Raw genomic sequence first — 21,415 nt, 5'->3', positions numbered from 1 at the left:
CGACCAACACATTTCAGAAGAAGAAATCCCGGGGTCCTATCAGTATTTACAAATTGAACAAGGAGCGCTCCTTGACGGACATTTTGGTAATTATCAAAACTATTTGTTTTATTTGTCGTGTAAGAGCAATTCCAGAATGTCATGTTATAGTCGGTTTATTCGTTGTAGGTGTAACGTTGTGAAATAACTTAACAGTGTCAAAGTTAACCAAGCCATCGGGCGAAGTTGCCACCGGTAGTTATTTATCAGCTTGCGACACGTTTAATGCTCGTGTTTACATCTGAAAGAGTATAACGTTACGTGACAAATGTTATCATGTTGGGAAGATGCTCTTTTAGTGTCTGTGCAGATGCTTTTGGCAAACTTCATCTTATGCTGCTATGGGTTAGCTATGGGGCTAACTGTTGTCAGAAGGAGGGTGGTTACGGTCATATTTTGATTAGTAATGTAAACCATTGAAACATAAGATATGTCGAGTCAAAATAAACAGTATAATATTATCTGCATTGACTAATAACCGTGGTCTAGTAACGTTAGTTAACATAAGCGTTGTATCGTTTATTAACCCTCATCAGCCATGTGATTGTGAATCGTTTAATATGAATTATAACACTGTACATATGTGCTAAAATCCAACATTTGTATGTAGTATTTGCACAATTCACAAAATATTTTAAACCAAATTATCATCCAAGTTTAATTAGCCTGTATCTTTTATCGACAAGTATATAAGAAGTTCATTAAAAAGTCCTATCAGTTAACCACTGGTTTCACAGACAGAGCTTGGATTAAGCCAGGATTAGGCATTAGTGCCTTTAAACATTACTAATATGCATCCTGAGATAAAACAATGGCACTGACATATTTTAAGATATGTCAGTGCAAGTTGCTTTCAGCTAAAACATGCATTTTAGGCTTGTGAATCCAGAGGTTAGTGGGATGGGTCATCAAGCCTTTTCTGTTTCTTGCACAAGGTCTAAAAGGGTAGTTGACGCATAACATGGTGGGTTTTAATCAACATATATAATATATCAGTGGTGTGCAATCCTGCTCCTGGAGGGCCACTATCCTACAGAGTTTACAGGCAAAGCTTATATGCTCCGAGAACGGACACTATAGTGATACAAAACACACAGGTCTGTTACGTCCCAGTTTTGATATATTATAGTAGTAAAGATAGTTTTGTTCAGTTAGAGAACAGATTAAGGACAATTAAAAACTGAACGTGCCGCGTGAGCCGAACTAGAGTCAGTTTTTATTCATCACGAGAGTGAGGAGCTGAATGACAAGATGATCGCGGAAGATTTTGTTTCCAAGCGAAATGTAAAAGCGTCTAGTTAAAGGGATAGTTCACCCAAAAAAAATAATTATTTACTCATAAAAATGATTTACTCAAGTTGTTCCAAACCTGTATGAGTTTTTTGGTTCTGCTGAACACAAAAGATGATATTTTGAAGAATGTTTGTAACCAAGCAGAAAGAGCAACCATTGACTACCATAGTAGGGGAAAAAATACTATGGTAGTCAATGGTTGCTCTCTCTGCTTTGTTACAAACATTCTTCAAAATATCATCTTTTGTGTTCAGCAGAACAAAGAAACTCATACAGGTTTGGAACAACTTGAGGGTGAGTAAATCATGAAAATCATTTTCATTTTTGGGTGAACTATCCCTTTAAGGGAGTTTGTCATTGTACTGTTTTGTTGCTGTGTTTTTCATTAAGAATAATAGGCTAATGAACCCACAATTCCGCCTCTGAATTGGCGAACCGAAAGTAAACTGCACACGGCTGCATTCGTTCACAGCCGCTCGGTGCACAAGCACTGCGATTCCCTCACCGTCACATCCCTAACTGGTAAAAAGGCTAATACATTTTGATTCTATTATTCTATTTTCCACAATTGTCAAACCAACGCAGCTTAACCCAAAATGCAATCTCAGACATGCACTTCTTCCATATAAGCTTGTGCAGTTGTGCGCTCTAGACCGAGAATACTCGTTGCAAGGAACACTGAGAAGCTAATATATTTATTAAGTATAACGAGGTTGGGTTCCTATTCAACTGTCCATCCTATTAAAAACTGCTAGGCTATAAAATAGTTGTAAAAAAAGAGTATTTTAATTCGGCAGATTTTATAGTGTAAACATATTCAGGCACGAATGAGAACCGTTTCGTGGGGGATGTCGGTTGTGTGTAAAAAAAAAAAGAAGTTTATTCGAATCTCAAATTTGAAAATCGAATACCAACCCATCGAACGAATATCCGAATATTCTGGTCCAGCCCTAATGCCAGCTTGTAGGACCTTGAGCTGGTTCAGGTGTGTTTAATTGCGGTTGGAGCTAAACTCCATGGCTGCGTTCCACTCCACTTTTAGACACGCACTCGCCAACTTCCCTAAGCACTTCCCCTCGGGGGAATCCCCTCCGCCATTTTGAAGTGTGTTCCACTTCGTGAAGTGGGCAAGGGAAGCTTATATGGACAGACCCTCGTCCCCTCGATTTTGACCGAGGGAGAGAGTCTACTCAGAAGTACACTTCAAGCTACAGCAGATTGTGCTTAACTGAAGTGTGTGATATATTAATTATGTTGAGATTTAAAGCTACACTATGTAACTTTTCCGTCCACTAGAGGTCGCCTATTCAAAACAAAGGCGTAGTTTGATGATGCCACGATTGAGCGCAGAATCTTGGGACATGTGGTCTTCACCTCACAGCCAGTGGAAAACAGTCAGGATAGGACTCGGGCAGAAATCATGTTCATGGATGCGATTATTAACATTACTGTAGTATGAAGCAGAGCAGGACCGAGTGTTGTGGAGCTGAGCAAGGCCGCTGGAGCGATTGAAGAGCGGGACTGTTATTATGGCATAGTCGCCGGCGGGACTTTTATTATGACACGATCGCCGGCGCCACTTCCTCTTTTCCAGTCATGAGTATGAGGTAACGCAACTCTGTTTATCGTATTAGATATATCTGAGTGTGTTGAAAAGGAAGTTATGACGTTCGCTTGGCGGCTGCTATGCCACTTGTTCACACTGCAGTGAGAGTAAAGCGTTTCTGCTAAATAAAACCGGAAACCGCGGGTGACACAGATATGACGCAATCGACAGGCGACTCCCTCAAACGCATAGCTCACACGTCCCGGTTCTTTGGTTAAAATAGCAATTTCTCACGATTTACAAATAGTTTGAAACATTTGGGATATTCTAAGTACTCAACTGAACTAAATATATAACACTGGCCTAGTGGTTTTTGGATATTTTACTGCAAAAATCTTACATAGTTCACCTTTAATCGCATAATACTTGTAGCTACCTTATGCTGACCATTTATACTATTGGTTTTTTTTTGTGTAATTTTATTTTTCTCCATCATATAGGATTTTATATATTTTCTCCAACAACTTATATGCATATAGAATGGTGCATAAAACAAGTTCATAAGTAAAAAAGGGATGTAAATAATAAATCAGCTCCATGGTGAATTCCAAGTGCTTAGTGCGTTTCATTTATACCTTGTGCACGAGTTCTGCCAGTAGTGGGCGCTCGTGCAACGTTAGCAATGACTCGCATCCGAGTTCACGAGACGGAGGGAAATGCAAATTTGGAGTGGAACGCAGCCCAGGACAGTGGCTCTCCAGGGGCCGATTTGGACACCCCTGAAATATATTATATATTCATATGGTTCAATGTCATTAGGGCCCGAGCACCGATGGTGCGATGACCCTATTGGAATTCCTCTGTTTATTTTTTGTTTGCATCTATTAAAGTCTTGCCTGACAAACCAGACCCACATCAAGATGTTGGGTCTGGGAACACACCGTTGGCAGGGCTCAATCCGAGGGGCGGGATAAACGGTTGTCTTTCTGCACGCTATAGGATAGCGCTACGACCAACCAGAGCAACGAAGAAGGTGAAGCGAAGCTAGTTGATGAGGCAAAACTCCGAACACATCTTCCTTTCTTAAGAATGACTTCAGTGCTGTCTTTGCTCTTTCCTCAAAGAAAAGCTTAACTCCAAGTCTTCCTGATCGTGGACAAAGCCGATTCAAAAGACCTCTGTTCGCCAGCTTCTTTGTTTACAAGTAGCACTCGGAACTGCTGCAATTCTGCCGTCATAAGCCCGCCCACCGTCTCTATACACGATTACACTATACACTAGTTGCTAGACGACCCTGGCTGCAAATTACATTTGCTGCTGCTTGGGTGCGTCTATATTTCTAGGCTATTAAAGTCTCCCTGTAGTCAATCATTTTATCCCTTAAAACTCATCTTTGATCTCGATTTTCCTGTAAAAAAAAATGTTTTATTCATGCCTTAAAATAGCATGATTGTAATTCTACACCCTTGCTTTTAGTATATACATGGATCCATGAATATGCAAATTATCCCAACCTGCTTCCAAGCATAGTTAAAGGGATAGTTCACCCTGAAATGAAAATAAAGCCATCTTTTTCTCACCATGCTGTTGTTCTATGCCCTATGTCCTTCTATCTTTTTAGGACCTCAAAAGCAGAAATTTTAAAAATAGTCTTGCACACGCTCCTCCATATAATGGCAGTGTATAGTGACCAGGATAAAACATCCTTTTCATTACAAAAATGATACAAAAGTATCACGAATGATACAGTGAGACGCCTGCCATATATGGAAAGTGTTCAGGAGGCATACTATAAGGTTTTGTGAGAAAAAAACCCCCTGTATTATTCAGTCAGACGTGATTTTCACCACAGGGGGACTTTAAAGGAACACTTCACTTTTTTTGAAAATAGGCTCATTTTCCAACTCCCCTAGAGTTAAACAGTTGAGTTTTACCGTTTTCAAATTCATTCAGCCGATCTCCGGATCTGGCGGTAGCACTTTTAAGCATAGCTTAGCATAGATCATTGAATCTGATTAGACCGTTAGCATCTCGCTCAAAAATGACCAAAGAGTTTCGATATTTTTCCTATTTAAAACTTGACTCTTTTGTAGTTACATCATGTACTAAGCCAGATGGAAAATTAAAAGTTGTGAATTTCGGCCTAGAAAAGGCTAGGAACTATACTCTCATTCCTGCGGAATAATCAGGGAACTTTGCTGCCGTACCATGGGCGCAGCAGCGCAATGATATTACGCAGCGCCTGAAAATAGTGCCCAGCACACTCTCTGTGTGAGCAGGCTGTCACATTGTTTATCATATATGTTTAACTTACACTTCAAGTGCAGATTGAAAAAAAAAAATTATGTTTAGGCTGTAAAACGTATCAGCCTAATTGTACCAATAGAAAAGTAATATTGTCCAATACTGAATGACTGTTTTTAAAATAAAGACCATCTAATGGTGTAATAATGTAACTTTCACTGTCCATTTCACGATTACTAACGGACCCTTTCTCAATGCCATATTATTTATATAGAATAATATTTATTTAAAAACAGTATTTAAATTAACAACAATAGCCATTATAAAAAACAACAGGAAGTGAACACAAGCAAACAATTTAGTCAAACGTACAAAAGCAACGCTCTAGTGCAGGATTCAAGTTAAATATAAAGTTATGAAACTTATCTTTGCCTTTAGCCAACAAGTAATAGATTAATAAGAAGATTGCCTGTTTGATACACCCAAAATGAGTCTCATCTCAGTGGTTAAACATATCTACATTAGAGCCAGCAGCAAATTCCTGAAGGGCTGGCCGAGATGTTGTTCTCTGTGGGTACATGAGTGCTGAAGGGCTGTTGATGGTCTGCGAAAGTGTCTAAAAATGGTAAAATAGGTGCTATTTTTATATATGAGTCACATATTTGAGATCAATAACTACATTCTTGCCTAAAAACCTCTTAAAACTACATTTTGTGACACAACAACAGTAGAATTCGAGAACCAGAAAGAACTGTTGTATAAGTAATAATATTACCCATGTCATGTTTGTGTTTTTGAAGTATAATTATTTTTTTATAGCTATTATTCATAGTTTTCATGTGACGTCACAGCATTACAGGAACGCCCACCTGGAGGGCAAAACAAGGCTTTCCTCCACTGCATGGCAGTCATTTTTTTTACCAGGTTTATAGTAAGTTTTAATGTAGTAAGACAGTGATATTAAAAGACCAATTTCAATATACACCTTATTGATGTTGCATACTTCAAGCAAATGAACACAGAATATTAATACAACACAAGGTTTCTCGTTAAGTGTTTTTCCTATCGAAAACCATTATAAAGAAAACACGTTGCGTTCATATTCTTGGCTCATCTACTCGCCTGTATATAGTATGCATCATCAAAAAGGTGTAAACTGAATTTAATCTTTTAATATCACTGCACATTAAGGCACTTTAAGGGTGGGTTGCACTAATAAGGACTATTTAGCCTGGCATCGGTTCATCCCGATCAGTATTTCTGCATAGTTAATCTGTGTTTAAAATGAAGTGGTGCAACACAACTCAATTTAAGATAAAACCCATATCAGCAAATCCTTGATTAGCGTTAAACTTTGCTTAATTTAATCCTTATTGGGGCAACTCACCCTATAGTGTTTTTCACATTAAGCGTTTTTAAAACGTCCCGCTGTATTTAGTAGTGATGCACCGAAATGAAAATTCTGGGCCAAAAATGGCTTCTTTTAAAAACGTGCATTATGTCTTAATAAGCATTATGCATTATCTTTTAATAACGTGCATTTGATTATTCTATTGGTTCCTGATTTTTTTATTTTCAGATCCATTAAATTCAAGCAATATATATATATTGCTTGAATTTAATGGATCTGAAAATAAAAAAATCAGGAACCAATAGAATAATCAAACTTTTATTAAGTTGCATAACAAAACCTAAAATATCTTTAACAATAAATAATAATACCAAATAGGCCTAATATTATTCTTCAAGTTTTAGGTTTCATCAAATAAAATTGTTTTTTAACAGTTGTGCAAAAAAAGATACACAATTATCTGAATAACTGCACACAAAATCACAGAATGGTTCTCATTAAGAACATGAGATGCTGCACTGAATAGTCTCTCACTGTCTGTCACTGTTCTCCGGGAAAAATGGTATTTGGAGGGTAAAATTTGTTTTTTTGGCAGGGTTGCCTTCTAAAATTCGCATTACTGGGTCTAAATATCACATAATTGGGGTCGCTTCAACCCGCGGACATGGAAAAACATCCCGCGGGAAAACCGCGGACTTGGCAACACTGCTTGGGGCAGATAAATACCTGCGTGCAATCCGCGCAAGCAATGGAAAGCGGCCTTCGTTCGTGCGCCAAAAGTCAAGGGGATTGTCGCTTCTGGCAATGGGTAGTTCAGCTAACGTTAGATACGTCTCTATTTGTTCTAATACCGCTGACATGCTTAATCTTTGATAGGCTGACTTGTCGCGTGATAACGGCTCGACCGTGAGTGAAACCTAAGCACTTGCGCACTGATGGGAGAAGCGGGTGACATTCATTTTCGGTTTACGTTTTCGGCAGTTTTTTTTATTTCGGCCCGAAACCGATAATGCCATTTTCGGCGGCCGAAATTTCGGTGCACCCCTAGTATTTAGTGATTGAAATACTGCAGCAGGTGCTGTATCTGGATCACAACAAGTGCCCAAAACTTGCATCTTGTTCACATATTTTTAAAGAATTAACAGGCTTGTGCTGCAGTTCTATGGCTGTTTTGCCCTCCAGGGGCCTCATTTATAAAACTATGCGTAGGATTTGCGTCAGAAGTGGCGTACGGATGAAACATAGGACGTGCGTACGCACAGAAATATTCAGATTTATAAAACCGTGCGCACGCACGTCCTACGCAGATTTCCCTTAATAAATCACAATCAATTCTAAATGTAGCGTAGCTTTTGCAGCTTCATGTCACGCCCATAGTTGCCTATAAATAGTCCGCGAAACGCCCCCAAGTTAATATTCATCGATTGCGAAATCATGGCAAACACAGAGAGGAAATCATGGCAAACACATTTGCCACATTTGAAAACTAAAAAAACGTAACGTCACTCAATGTGAAGTAGAAGTTATCGTTGGCGAGGTGGAAAAGATGAGAAAAATGTTGTTTTGGAGGGCACAGTGTGGGCATTAGGCTACTAATGCCAAAAAGGCACTTGAGTGGCAAAAGGTTGCAGACGCCGTAAATGCTGTAGCCTCACAACCTCGGACCGTGGCCGAAATAAAAAAGAAATGGTCGGACATCAAAGTCGAGGCAAAAAAGCGTCTAGCGCACCATCGCCTGAGTGTGTCCTCGTTTGCCAGCAAGTCTTCTTGCTGTCTGAAGATGCGTTCACTCCGACTCCTTCCATTTGCGACATCTTCTAAGAGCGCAATATCAGCCATTGTGCGTCATTATGCATTGTGATGGGGCATTTTATTTCCATCCATTTAATTGCATCTGACAAGCTACAGATGTCGGTTATAATCTACGTGGAAATGGGAAATAGGCTTTAGTTCAGTGCAAATGGAAAGTCTTGCAGCTTTCTGAATGGTTGAGACACGTTATTTTATCAAAAATAAAACAAACTAAAGGCATATGCATGAATACCATGATTCCGTAGCTGATGAAGACATTTTTACTATGAAAACAACTTTCCCCAGTGGACAATGAATACATCAATCTATCTATTTATCTATATATCTCCCTAATTATCTATCTATCTGTCTTGAATCTATAGCCTATCTGCTCCGCCAGACGGACACATTGACGAGAATATCAGTTTTGCACATTATTTCGTTCTGTTTACCATATTATTTATGAGGATGAATTGCATAACATGCCAATATTATTGCAGAACATATTTCACTTTTCTTTTTGCAAATATGGGTTAATTTGCATCTGTTGTAATTTTCGTTTGATTTTGTTTGTTTTACACTGCAGATCGATCAAACGGGTGTTCGTGTAGGCTGTTAATTGTACAATTAACAGCCTACACGAACACCCGTTTGATCGATTACGTAAGACTTGCTTTGTGAAGTCTTCTTGTTATTTATGAGAGGCAGTATTGCCATTTCTTTTACACAACGGTCTACAGTTTCACACACTTTCACGTGTTTCTTCCATCTGCCGACGGTGTCGCCATTTCTCATTTCACCCGTTTTTGTGCGTACGCCTGGGTCAGAGCTTGCGTGAAGGACCGCACATTTTCCCGTCAAGTTTGCTTTTTATAAATACCAATTATTGCGTAGAGAGCGGCGTACGCCTTCTTTTGTGCGTACGCAACGTTTATAAATGAGGCTCCAGGGCTCCACGTGGCTGAAAACTATGAATAGCAGATAAAAAAAAGCTTGTCATTTCATCTGCTCAATTTGTGAAAACAGTTGTTTATTGCATGCATAATCTAACTTCATTGATTTCCCTTTTCATTTCTGACTGTGAAATCTCAGATGACTGCTTGACTCCCTTTACTGTCTGTAAAGGCTTGACGATGGATGAGTTAGAAGCTGGAGCCAGTGAAAACACAAGAGAAGCCGAGCCTGTAGGCTCGCAGAGCCTGTATGCGGCACTCGGCCTGTCATCAGAAGATGTGGATGCACTCGCTCAGATTCCAGAAAGTGAAATCAGCGTAGAGACCCTCCCTGATCTAATTATACAGCTCAAAGCGAAAAGAGCCAATAAAACGCCGTCTACCACAGAAACTGAACACAGAGGCAAGTCCCAGGACAAGCTGAGTACTCCCGAGCATTGCAGCAGTGACAAAGGCAAAAGCCCCTTGACTTCCAGCTCAGCGCGGCGCTCTGGGAGCCATGAGCATCACGGCAAAGGGGAGGGTCCTAGGAAGTTCGAGAGCAATACAGGGGGAAGAAAGGACTTGAAATACAGGAAGTCATCTAGAGAAATAAAAAGTGGGGATCATGTGGCTGTGGAGTTTGAAGACACCCCAACGGTTTTCCCACACCAATGCTCTCTTTGCAAGTGTATGCTGAATTCCATTAAGGTAAGTAGTAAAAATTGGAAAAAAAAGAGATAATATTAATGTGCTTATAAACATATGAGAGTGCCACGATGAAACAAAGTAAATAATTCCAACAAAAACACCCAGAATAGGTTAGAAAATCACACTATACAGTGCCCTCCATAAGGAAATTAGCCCATTTGTTTCTTACATTTACATTTTACTGCTCTCATCTTTCTTATCGATCCTTTCCCAGAGGCAAGATTCCTCCAAGGCCCTGTTTAACCCTGGTATTAAGATGTTTTTTGGTCGATTTGATCACAAGTGGACGACGCTAAATCAGGGTTGCCTACTCTCACACATTAGGTGTGAGACACACACTCAGTCTGCCCAAGTAAATCTCACGGCAAATTGGCCAACCCTAGCCTGACGTCGTCATACTCAATTCTAGTCAGAATATGAGTCTGATACTGCTCCGAACCAGGAAAGACCTCAGTTGGATAGACCTACAACCAATCAGAACAACGGAGCGACGCATAACGTTAGTTGTCATATGTCAACAGAACTCAACTGCACTGTGTTGCCAAGTCCACGGGTTGTTTTCCATGTCCGCGGATTGACGCGACCCCAGAAATGCGAATTTTAGCAAGCAGCCCTGCCAAAATAACACATATTTTACCAAAAACTTGGCAACCCTGTCTGCACGCACGCTGGAATAAGTAACGTTAGAAGAAAAAGATGAGTGTAAACGATCTTTGCCGGTGTTGTAAAAAAAGATTTTAAGGATACACAGAGTACTTATCAACACGATCATCATTTCTGAGAGAAATAGTAAAGGTGAATGCATATACGAACAAGTTCTCCGTTTAGGATTAGAACAAATTCAACCCAAGCGCCTTTGATGACGTGGATGATTACGTTACTGTTTATCATCTGTCCATCATCGTCTAAAGCCCGCCCTGATAATTTCGAACAGTTTCTGTTTGGGCATAATTACTCCTCTACGGATCAAGTCCAGACCGAACTGCCCGAGCTCAAATGTTGTGGGCGGGGCTAAGTTCGGCTGGCATCCAGGCTAGGCCAACCCTGTTTTTGATTTGAAACAGTCTCAGCTTTCAAATGTTGTTCGTTTAAATATGAAATTGAAACAATAAATATAGTTTTAGCGCACTTAATGTGGCATAACAGATGGCTATAGTGCCTCAGTTAAAGCCAGAGCCGTTGAAAAACACAGTTGCGACATGCTCTCATCTGGCGGTGTGCGCGCGGTCACGTGGTTCATGGAGCTCTCAATAGCTCTAAACAAACCAGCGCTGTCAATACATTTGAATGGCTTTAAGCGGATAGACAACAGCTTCACTATACAGGTATTTTCAGTAATTATTGGTAAACATTACAGCATAGTGTGCATTGATTATTACGTCAACGACATTTACAGTATCATTTTACTATGGAGAGTGTTTACTTTCAAATGTACTTTCAAAACCAGTGTCTAAAATACAAGAAAAATATTGAACAAAGAAGGGACGAGAGATGGATATGAAGATGTGAAATGAACAGACTGAGAACTTTATCTTATTAGATGGAAAATATATGTGGACAATTTACCTTTGGGGACATTTGCAAAAGTAAAATGTTATAAAGTAATACATTTAATTTGATAAATTAATTTTATTTAATAAAAAAAAAAAAAAATCAATATATTAAATCACAATACTCAGCATAACACAAAATGCTTAAAATTGCAATAATATTGTACCGTGGCTTAAGCATCGTAATAATATCGTATGGTGGGGCCTCAATAAAGATTTATTGTTTATGGCTATTTTAAGGCTTCCGATGTGAATGATCCAATCTGAAATTTAAGAGTTTTTTGACCCAGCTTTGAGTTTGCGTCCAACAAGTTCAAATGAGAAGAGAAAATAATCAAATGGGATCAACCTTATGATACTGAAGTATTACGGTATTTAGGGTTTACTGGAATATCCAAAATGCATACTCATACAACTATGTACAATTTTGATCATTCTGTCCACCTCTTGCAAAGTCAACCATAAAAATATATATGCTAGACTAGTATTTGATTTGATTTTTTAAATTTATTTTTGGCAACAATGTGTTTTACAACTGATTTGAAATGATCATAATCTGTCATATCATAATAATTGTATGCATTTAATCAAGTGCTCTTTTGACTTTCAGACATGGAACGATCATCTATCAGGTTTCCGCCACAAATCACACGAGTTCTCTCCACGAAGCTCTCGCTCATTTCTACTCTCGAAAAAAAGATCCTACAGCTCTGACCCTGTCGTATGTAAGGAACATCCCTTTCACACAAATAAATGACACAATTGCTCATGTTGCTTCCACAAAGAAAGAGAATATTTTTTGTGACTTAAGCTAAAACCTATTGGCTTACTTATAAAAGTCAAGCCCTTCAGTGTCTTGCCCCGCAACTTCGTGTTTCAATAGGAAATACATTATCACATGAAAGAAAACTGGCTCATCAAGCCATTTCATGGGGCCTTAAAATTGTAATGAAAGACATGTCATTAATTTTAATACTTACATAGGGTACTGTATAATATTTATAACAGCATATAGTGATGATAAATTGTTCTTCCTCTTTAAGGGGATCAGTTCATGACCTCCACATCAGACCGTCTATACCCTCCTAAGGTAAATTTATTGATGTAATACTGTTTTATGTTCATTTCTATTACTTATGCAGTCAAATCTAAATTTTTTTTGTTACTATATTATCCTCAGCCCAAAACAAGAGTGGTCGTTGCCAAGTTTCCTATGGGCGCTGTGACCGTGGAGGAGCTTTTAGTGCTTGGCAAACCATTCGGCACAATTGTGAAGCACCTAGTGTTCCCAGCAAAGGTAAAAACACCAGAAAGACATTCTAGGTTTATACGCAATGATGAACCGTTTTGTAATTTCATGACAACTTGCCAGCAACATTCTTTTGCTCACTATTGCTTTATTGTATTGTTGTTGAGCTGTAGACGTTTACATGTGTCCTGTAATAGTGACTGTTTCTGTGAACGGACCTTAACTCTTTCTATAATTTCTATTTACTCTTTAACACAATTTTATTACAGTGAATAATTTCTTATCGATAATTGCTATTTACACTGTGCAAATAGTGATAGATGTTATTTACACCTGTCAGGGACGGTTGGGAGAAAAGGAGCGAGGACTCAAGTGCAGGAAAGTTAAGGTGATTTATTAACAATAAAATAAAACAAACACAAATGAACACCCACGAGGGGGGGGGGGGGGGGGGGGACCAAACCAGAAATACCATAAACACCAGGAGCAGGACATGTAGCACGACGGGGAACGGACGACATAAGACAACGATCCAGCACAGGACTGTAGACACGAGGAGACTATAAAGGGTAACAAGTTAGGCAGGTGAAGAGGGAGAACAGGTGGGGCCAATTAATCAATAACCAGATAACAAGATGGGCGGGGTTGACAAGAGACCAGAGACATGGCATCATACCAAAACATGACAAACACACCACATGTGCTACACAGGACAAGACAGACATGTGACAACACCGTGTTAATAGCAACAAGATTCTATTGACACTAAGTGAAAATAACATTTTCTTAGCGATAGATGATATTTACACTAAGTGCAAATAGCTGTAGATGCTATTTACTAAGTGAAAATAGCACACTAAGTGTAGATAGTGATATATTCGGTGTAGGGAGGGCTTTTATTGTTTATAAAAAAATAAAGTATAAATTGCATGTAATTACTATTTACACATTGCAAAGAACTGCTACTTTTACTGTAAATAGTAATTACATGCAATTTATACTTTATTTTTTTGACAGATACATATATGTTGTACAGGATGCAATAATAACAGAGTGTAAATGATCATATTTATTAAAAGTATTAAATGGATGCCACCTTAATAGGACAATAAAAGCCCTCCCTACATCGACCCATAATCCTACCCAATAAATGCTTTTATTATTATTAAACGTTTCGTTAGGCACTTTATTTCCTTCATTTTTGTTGAAAGTAGTTAGTTAATGAATTTTAATTGAAGTAAATTGTTCATTCAATGAGAGCCTCAAGAAAGATAGATATCAGTATCTTACATACATTTGGTTTAACCCAAAATTCCCAAACCGGAATGATTTTCGTTCTGTGGAACATAAAAGGAAATAATATAAGTCATCAGTTTTTTTTGTTCATACAATAGAAGTCAAGTGGAACCAAAATGGTTTGGTTGCCAACATTCTTCAAAATATCTTTTGTGTTTCACAGAAGAGAGAGAGAGTCATACAGGTTTGGAACGACATGATGATAAATGATGACAGAATTTAAAAGCTGTACATTTACTCTACGGCATCCAAGCTCAAAATCAGTGCTTTTACTGTCGAGTGCATTTCTATGTGACAAAAGTACAATATTAAGTTTGTTAACTGAATTTGCAGTAAATTCAATAATATCTATCATTATTTGTCCCTGTCCTAGTCCTGTTTACTCATTTATTTTTACTGTAAGGCCCTAACCCTAGCAAAAAAAAAAAAAACACTGTTTCGCTCACTATTGCTTTATTGTATTGTGATTGAGCATATTAGGGATTTTCTAAAGTTGAATACATCTATGGGTCTCACTTGTAGACATTCTGCGCGAGGACGAGAGTTTAGCACAACATAATGCTCACATCGCCCCTATTTTGGATAAAAATTCCTTTCGAAATATATTTGAAGTAAACATCCATACGTTTTTATCCAAATGAGCACACTTTTGACTAAAAGCCGTAAGGGATGTAAAAATGACAAAACAGAAATGCGTCAGCAGTTGACAGCAGTTAATGTAACATTTCCCATTTCAGGACTAACCACATAGCAAAATAATTGCAACTTGCTCTCTGTATAGTGGCGAAATCCACAGGATGATTGATGTGAAGGTGGGTGAACACAACACGTTGGTGGTTTTGGCCCTTTTTGCGACAAGTCATTTTCAATAAAACCAAAAAAGCAGCTGCACGCGCTGCGTCTTCTACTTTATGACAGATGGCAGCGTTAAGGTGAAATACCACCACCTATTGTACTTTGGGACGTCAACCAGGTGCTGCCACTGGGTTATTTACATTACGGGGTCATATTATCATATGTGTACTATTCAATTAAAATATTACGGTTATCGTGATATATTGTCACACCCTTAATTAACACTATATCGATATTTTGTGCTTTCAATATCACGGTTATTGTCAATAAAGGTATATCGCGACACCCCTACTGTGAACAGACCTTAATCTTCTCTCTTTAACACAATTTTATTGCAGTGATTTTTTTTAAGGGTCATGAAACCCCCTGTTTCAGCACCAGTCATTTCTCGCCAGTTTTAAAAGATTCTACAAAAGTGGGCGTGGTTAGCTGTGGAGTGGAGGGGAGAGGAGAGCGACAGCACAACAATATGGCTTCTGATGCAGACAGATTTATTTCACACTCATTGAGTTTCTCACAAATGCACGCTTTCAATACACATTTCAGTAAGAGACATCATTTATGCAACATTTTTATTACAAATTCTATAGTTTATTATTATTTATTTATTTTATAAACCATATACCCACGGTAATGAGCATGGTTCAGGGTTCCCGCGGGGTCTTAAATAGTCTAAAATAATTTTTTTTTAATTTAAGGCCTTAAAATGTCTTAAAAATGGCCAGATTTTCATCCGAGGTCTTAAATTTCATTCAGTTAGGTCAAAAAAAAAAGAAGGTTTTATCCTTGTTCAAACGCTGCCCGCAGAAAGTTATTAACGTTACACAGTAGCAAAAAAGTGTTGAATCGTAGACTACAAAGCGAAGCTCTATAGTCTTTGCTATGCTGCCCTCAGAGCGTTCGTTCGGTGTGTTGTAGTTCTTTCTGGGGGATATTGGTGTTGGTACACGTATGCGGTGATAAAACTACAAATCCCGTGATAAAGGCAATTACCTGCCCGCAAAATATGTCTACGTTTAATAACGTTGTATTTTGTGGGACAGAATGAGGCAGACATGCATTGTTTTCTATTATTCTATACAGTGATGAAGTCTGCACTCAATCAGCACTGCATACCTTATTATTATGAAAATAGTGAAGGCTTGAAGAACTCAAGTACACCGTATCTTGATGCAGTCGTGTTTGTTGTCTTCGTTTCATCAGTCAAAGCGTTTCTATCTTCTGTTTATCCTACATCGCTAGCTTCACATTGGGGCTAACGATTACTTTTCTGAGACAAATGTGGAGTTTCTGCTCAAGGGTGCCCTCTGGCTTCCAGTATGAATGAAACGTTTGGGTAACAAATAAGAAAAATAATACTTCTCTCTAAATAAATTGATATGACAATCCATGTTTTTCTCCAATGTACAGTTTTTTCCCCACAGTGGATGCATAAGAGGCTCATAGAAATTAGACTTTAAGAAATTGATATCACAGATAAAAAGCACAGAATTTCATTTATATTTTCTTTTTTACAATAAATTTTTAGTCATAGGTAGGCTGTCTGCATATTAACAGGTAACCCAGCAGTTTTTTTGTAAAATAAGTTTTCTGTAAAATATAAATGCTGTTATTATTATTACATTTTAACCAGAATAATCGCAATTAGATATCTTCCCCGAATCGTGCATCCCTAGTTTGGAGTAGCCTGTTCAATCTCTATTAGGCTATTAATATACTGTTTTGTCTATATCTATTCTATTTGATGGCGAGTTTGTTTTAGCCTATTTTCATTTTGGGCCTAAGGTTTTGGGCATTTGGCACGTTGTTGGCTGTGGAGGGTTACTAATGTCATTGCTTTATCTGTAAATTAAATTAAGTCTTTTTCAATGACTGAATTCATTGAAATACATTTTTTTATTTTTTATTTCTTTGATTTAAATAATTTTGGTAATGCGTCGTATAGGTCTTAAATTTCAATCTTTATGGTCTTAATGTCTTAAAAAGGTCAATTTAAATTAGACTTACTGAAACCTGCAAGAACTCTGATGGTTTTACCTGTGTCTACCGTGATCTAACAGTTAAACTCTGGATTCTGTGGAACCATGGGAAATGGCTTTAAAGCCTGGATCCCATGAATTAAGGACAAAGCTTTTTGTCTTTAAATATATTTTATGAACTTTTTAATAGTTAAGGCATTTTATTTGAAGTAAATTGTTCATTCAGTGAAAGCCTCAAGAAAGATCGATATAAGTATCTTACATAAATTGGGTTTAAACTCTTTACAAATGTTATTGTTTTGATGGGGATAGTTTAACCCAAAATGTCATCGTTTACTCTCCCTAATGTCATTCCATTCCTGAATGACTTTCTTTCTGTGGAACATAAAAGAAAATAATTTTGAGTTGTCAGGTTTTTTTGTCCATACAATAGAAGTCAAGTGGAACCAAAATGGTTTGGTTACCAAAATATCTTTTGTGTTTCACAGAAGAGAGAGAGAGTCATACAGGTTTGGAACGACATGATGATAAATGATGACAGAATTTAAAAGCTGTACATTTACTCTACGGCATCCGAGCTCAAAATCAGTGCTTTACTGTCAAGTGCATTTCTATGTGACAAAAGTGCAATATTAAGTTTGTTAACTGAATTTGCAGTAAATTCAATAATATCTATCATTATTTATACCTGTCCTAGTCCTGTTTACTCATTTATTTTTAATTTAAGGCCCTAACCCTAGCAAAAAAAAAAAAAAAAAAAAACGTTCTGCTCACTATTGCTTTATTGTATTGTGATTGAGCTGTAGACGTTTACTAGCCTGACAAACCAGACCCACATCAAGATGTTGGGTCTGGGAACACACGGTTGACAGGGCTCAATCCGAGGGGCGGGATAAACGGTTGTCTTTCAAATTCCCTCTGCACGCAATAGGATAGCTCTACAACTAGGGCTGCCACTAACAACTATTTTTATATCGATTCATCTATCGACTAATTAATCGATTAATTTATCGACTAATTTATCACAATAATTTTCAACAATTTGACTTAAAAACATTTAATTTAACTTGCAACTTTGGCCTTCAGTAGTGTACTATAAAAAAGTATAAATGATAGCAAGCCCTTGACAAAATGTAAAACTAAAAGAGTAAAAATGTAAAAAGGTACAAATTTGTAAACCAACATAACAAAAAAAAAAGAGAATATCAGCAAATACTTTTTAAATAGAATGGTGTTGTCACGATACCAACATTATGGCTTTGATACGATACCAGACTAAAATACCTCAGTACCGATACTGAATCGATACCATGGCAAAAAAACTGTAAAAGTAATTGAATAATATGACAGAACTTATTAATCATTGTTTGTACTATTCATTCACTATGCTTACTTTTGCACGGACCAAATTCATTGTAACACCCGATTTCTCATTCAACTCTGTATACGTTCACTAAAGACATATCCGACTGTGTTTACCCGAATACTCGCCAGGACGTGCATTTTTACATATTTTTGACCATTAAAACCCAATAATCTGCGAAACTGGCGTTGTGATCTGTCTGAGTCTAAGGCGTGTGCGTGGCTGCGCGTGCTTCAGGTCAGAGTCCGGCAGCATGAGCACATCCCGGCCGCCCGCACTATATACATATATATTTGACTGTTCTGCTTCCATTATTTAGTGAACGGTGGTAGAAGAGCTCACACACATGTCCTCACTCCTGCTGTCACACATCAACGCAAATTAAGAAGTACTGCGCTTATTAGAGTGCTGTCATTTTTAAAGTACCGGTACTAATACAATTTCATATCGTACCCAACTTTACCCAGTCGACTAAAAATATTGATGTCGACTAATTAACAACGTCGACTCAGTCGATTGTTTCGACCAGTCGCGACAGGCCTAGCTACAACCAACCAGAGCAACGAAGAAGGTGAAGCGGAGCTAGATGATAGATTAAACTTTCGCCGTACTCTGAACACATCTTCCTTTCTTAAGAATGACTTCAGTGCCGTTTTTTTCTCAAAGAAAAGCTTAACTCCAAGTCTTCCAGAGTCGCAGCCAAAGCCGATTCGAAAGGCCGCTGTTCGCCAGCTTCTATGTTTTCAAGTAGCACGCGGAACCGCTGCAACTCTGTCGTCATTATGTTAAGCCCGCCCACCGACTCTATACACGATGTGATTGGCCTGACCAGAGTTTGTTTTTTCCAGCTTGCAAGCCAATGGAGAGTTGCTAGACGCCCTGGCTGCAATATTATATTTGCTGTCGTTAGGGAACATCTAGATTTCTAGGCTTGATGTATACATGTGTCCTGTAAAGCCGCGTTTCCACCGAAATTACCCGGAACTATTTGTACCAGGAACTTTTTTCCCAGGAACTTTTTCTCCCCCAGACCTGTTACTTTCTGCGTTTCCACCGCGGTCTAAAGTACCAGGAAGATTAGGCAAATTAGCCCGGTGACGTGGGAATGTGCGCGACTGCTCCTCCCAGTCACCGACAGACATGAATCACTTTTGCGCGATACTGTCTGCAACAATAACAAGTGGAGGAGATGCAAGCAGCGCTGCTTTTGCTGATTATGTACATTACCAACACTGCTTATTTAAACGCGCACTTTCACCTGGTTTGACCATTTTAATGCAAAATGGGATGATGGGCAATCCAAAATCTGAATGTGCTCAATTCCAAAACAAAAGATTTTCTATAAAAGGATAATGAGGTTAAAGTCATTCATGACAGATGTGTGAAAAGTTAATTGAATGAAAACAATAGACTGAATTAAGCGGTTGAAAGATTAGGTACTAGACTGCAAGTATTTATTTTTTATCACAATAACATCTCTTAGCATTCACTAAAAAAAAAAAATCACATGACTAGTATTACAATATGCTTCATTAAATGCATAATTTTAGAGACTTCTTCCTCAAATTTGAAATGAAGCAGGACCACACATATGGCTTCACTTAAGTTGTGGTTATAAGTTATTATACTACATTCACATAGTTATACATTTAAAAATATAATATTTGGGTTTTCTAGATATGTTTATGTGCATATTCAGAAAGACTTGCGAGCAGCAGCCCTTTTATTTGCTTCCAACACTATATGAATACAATTAGAAAGTGGTTATATAGTTAGAATGTGGAAATTAAAAAGACACAGTGACATTTTACACATTTGACTTTATTTTAGACAGATTAGTTCTTACAAAATTAAAATAAAAGTGTGCAAAGACAAATAAATTACTAGAACAATAAAATGAAATTATAAAATGTGAAAACAACAATATAAAAAAAGTGTATTTTTCAGTAACCTGTCCAAGAGCTGTGCCAACACGTACAATATATAAAGTACAAATGTGGTAGTGCAAATGCTTTATTCAAGCGGCTGGTCATTGTGGCTACTTCTTGAACGACTGGACAAACGGTCCAAGAACAGACAGAAACCGGTCTGAAAGTCCCTCTGCTCTCTTCCATTCTGACTGGTGGAATGCCAGCTCTTGCCTCCTCATCTCTCTCTCCTCGGCCTGGCTCTCCAGTAACAGCTGAATATATTGGTCACGCTGTTCTTGTCCATGCTGCAGGACGGCCCGGTTAGCATCCTCCATGTCCCTCAGTGCATCAAGAAAAGTCACAGACCCTTTCCTTTTCCCTAAGTAGAAAAATTGCACAGAAACACATGGAAATTAATACACAAGGCAACCATGAAACAATAGAAACCATCAATTAATTATTTAGTGTTTTCACTACAAATAATGAACAATTGCTTGCCCAGCTTGAACAATGCCCAGTGTGCAATTTCTATCATTGGCAATGTAAGTTTACAATTAAAAACAACAAAACTACTCAAAACCATTAAGGATTACACATCAGTTTTAAAATATATGCACATTTTGTCAGCTTTATACCTCTGGCGTGTGTGTGTTTCGGCAGGAGACACAGGACGAGGGCTAACGTACTGTTGACCGCGGGGGAAAACACGCTGGTCTCCGTTGCCTGCAATTCATCAGGGCCACTCATTACGTCTGGAAAAGCACGTTGAAAAAAGTTACTGCAACGTTACACTGCAACGAGTTTAATAGATGATACCAAGATGAGATATTTACCTTCAACCCACTCGGATTCCGGGATGGTTTCCAACAACGCACTAGCCGAGTCTTTCGTTACCGCTGCACCAGAAAAGGACGTCGTCTGTGTCCCAACAACGCGTCCAGGCGGTCATACCACTTGTTGATACGCCGGTCGGAACCGCTCCGGTTGTTATCCTTTAATTTCTTGTAATCTTGCCTTAATTTCTTTAACTTCTCTCTGCACTGTTTTCCAGTGTGACTGGAACCGAGTCGATATCTTCAGGTAACGTTATACCTTTTCATTGCGGGTCGCCGTTTCCAGTTCCCGCTGGATGTCCTCCTCCGCATATATGCTCAATAAAGCCTGAACCTCGTCGTAGGTCCATCGGTCGAATTTTTTGTTGAACTCCATTGTTGCAAAGAAAATATTTACTGAACGCAGAACCCACCTCGCAAAAGACTTGTAAAAATGGCGGTGGGAAAAAAATGCTGCGAGAGCTCAACCAATC

The 21,415-nt window shown here is 38.3% G+C and overlaps 1 protein-coding gene across 3 annotated transcripts in view; it reads left to right on the top strand.

Annotated features, from left to right (window-relative positions):
- Nucleotides 1-21,415, top strand: part of LOC307124675 (uncharacterized protein) — a 45,631-nt gene continuing 24,216 nt past the window's right edge. Inside the window, exons 1-6 of one of the 3 annotated variants that reach the window (XM_079814056.1) lie at nt 22-86; nt 9,357-9,907; nt 12,068-12,182; nt 12,501-12,547; nt 12,638-12,754; nt 13,047-13,094. In XM_079814056.1, the coding sequence (XP_079670182.1) occupies nt 9,398-9,907; nt 12,068-12,182; nt 12,501-12,547; nt 12,638-12,754; nt 13,047-13,094 (837 nt within the window). In that variant the 5' untranslated portion in view covers nt 22-86; nt 9,357-9,397. Of the gene's footprint in view, nt 87-9,356; nt 9,908-12,067; nt 12,183-12,500; nt 12,548-12,637; nt 12,755-13,046; nt 13,095-21,415 lie in introns of all 3 variants that reach the window. The other 2 variants (XM_079814057.1, XM_079814058.1) reach the window with 2 other exon arrangements.

This window comes from Gobio gobio (assembly GCF_949357685.1).
Source record: "Gobio gobio genome assembly, chromosome: 4".
NCBI lineage: Eukaryota > Metazoa > Chordata > Actinopteri > Cypriniformes > Gobionidae > Gobio > Gobio gobio.
Note: the sequence above shows the minus strand (reverse complement) of the source record. Positions and strands in the feature narration are given on the sequence as shown.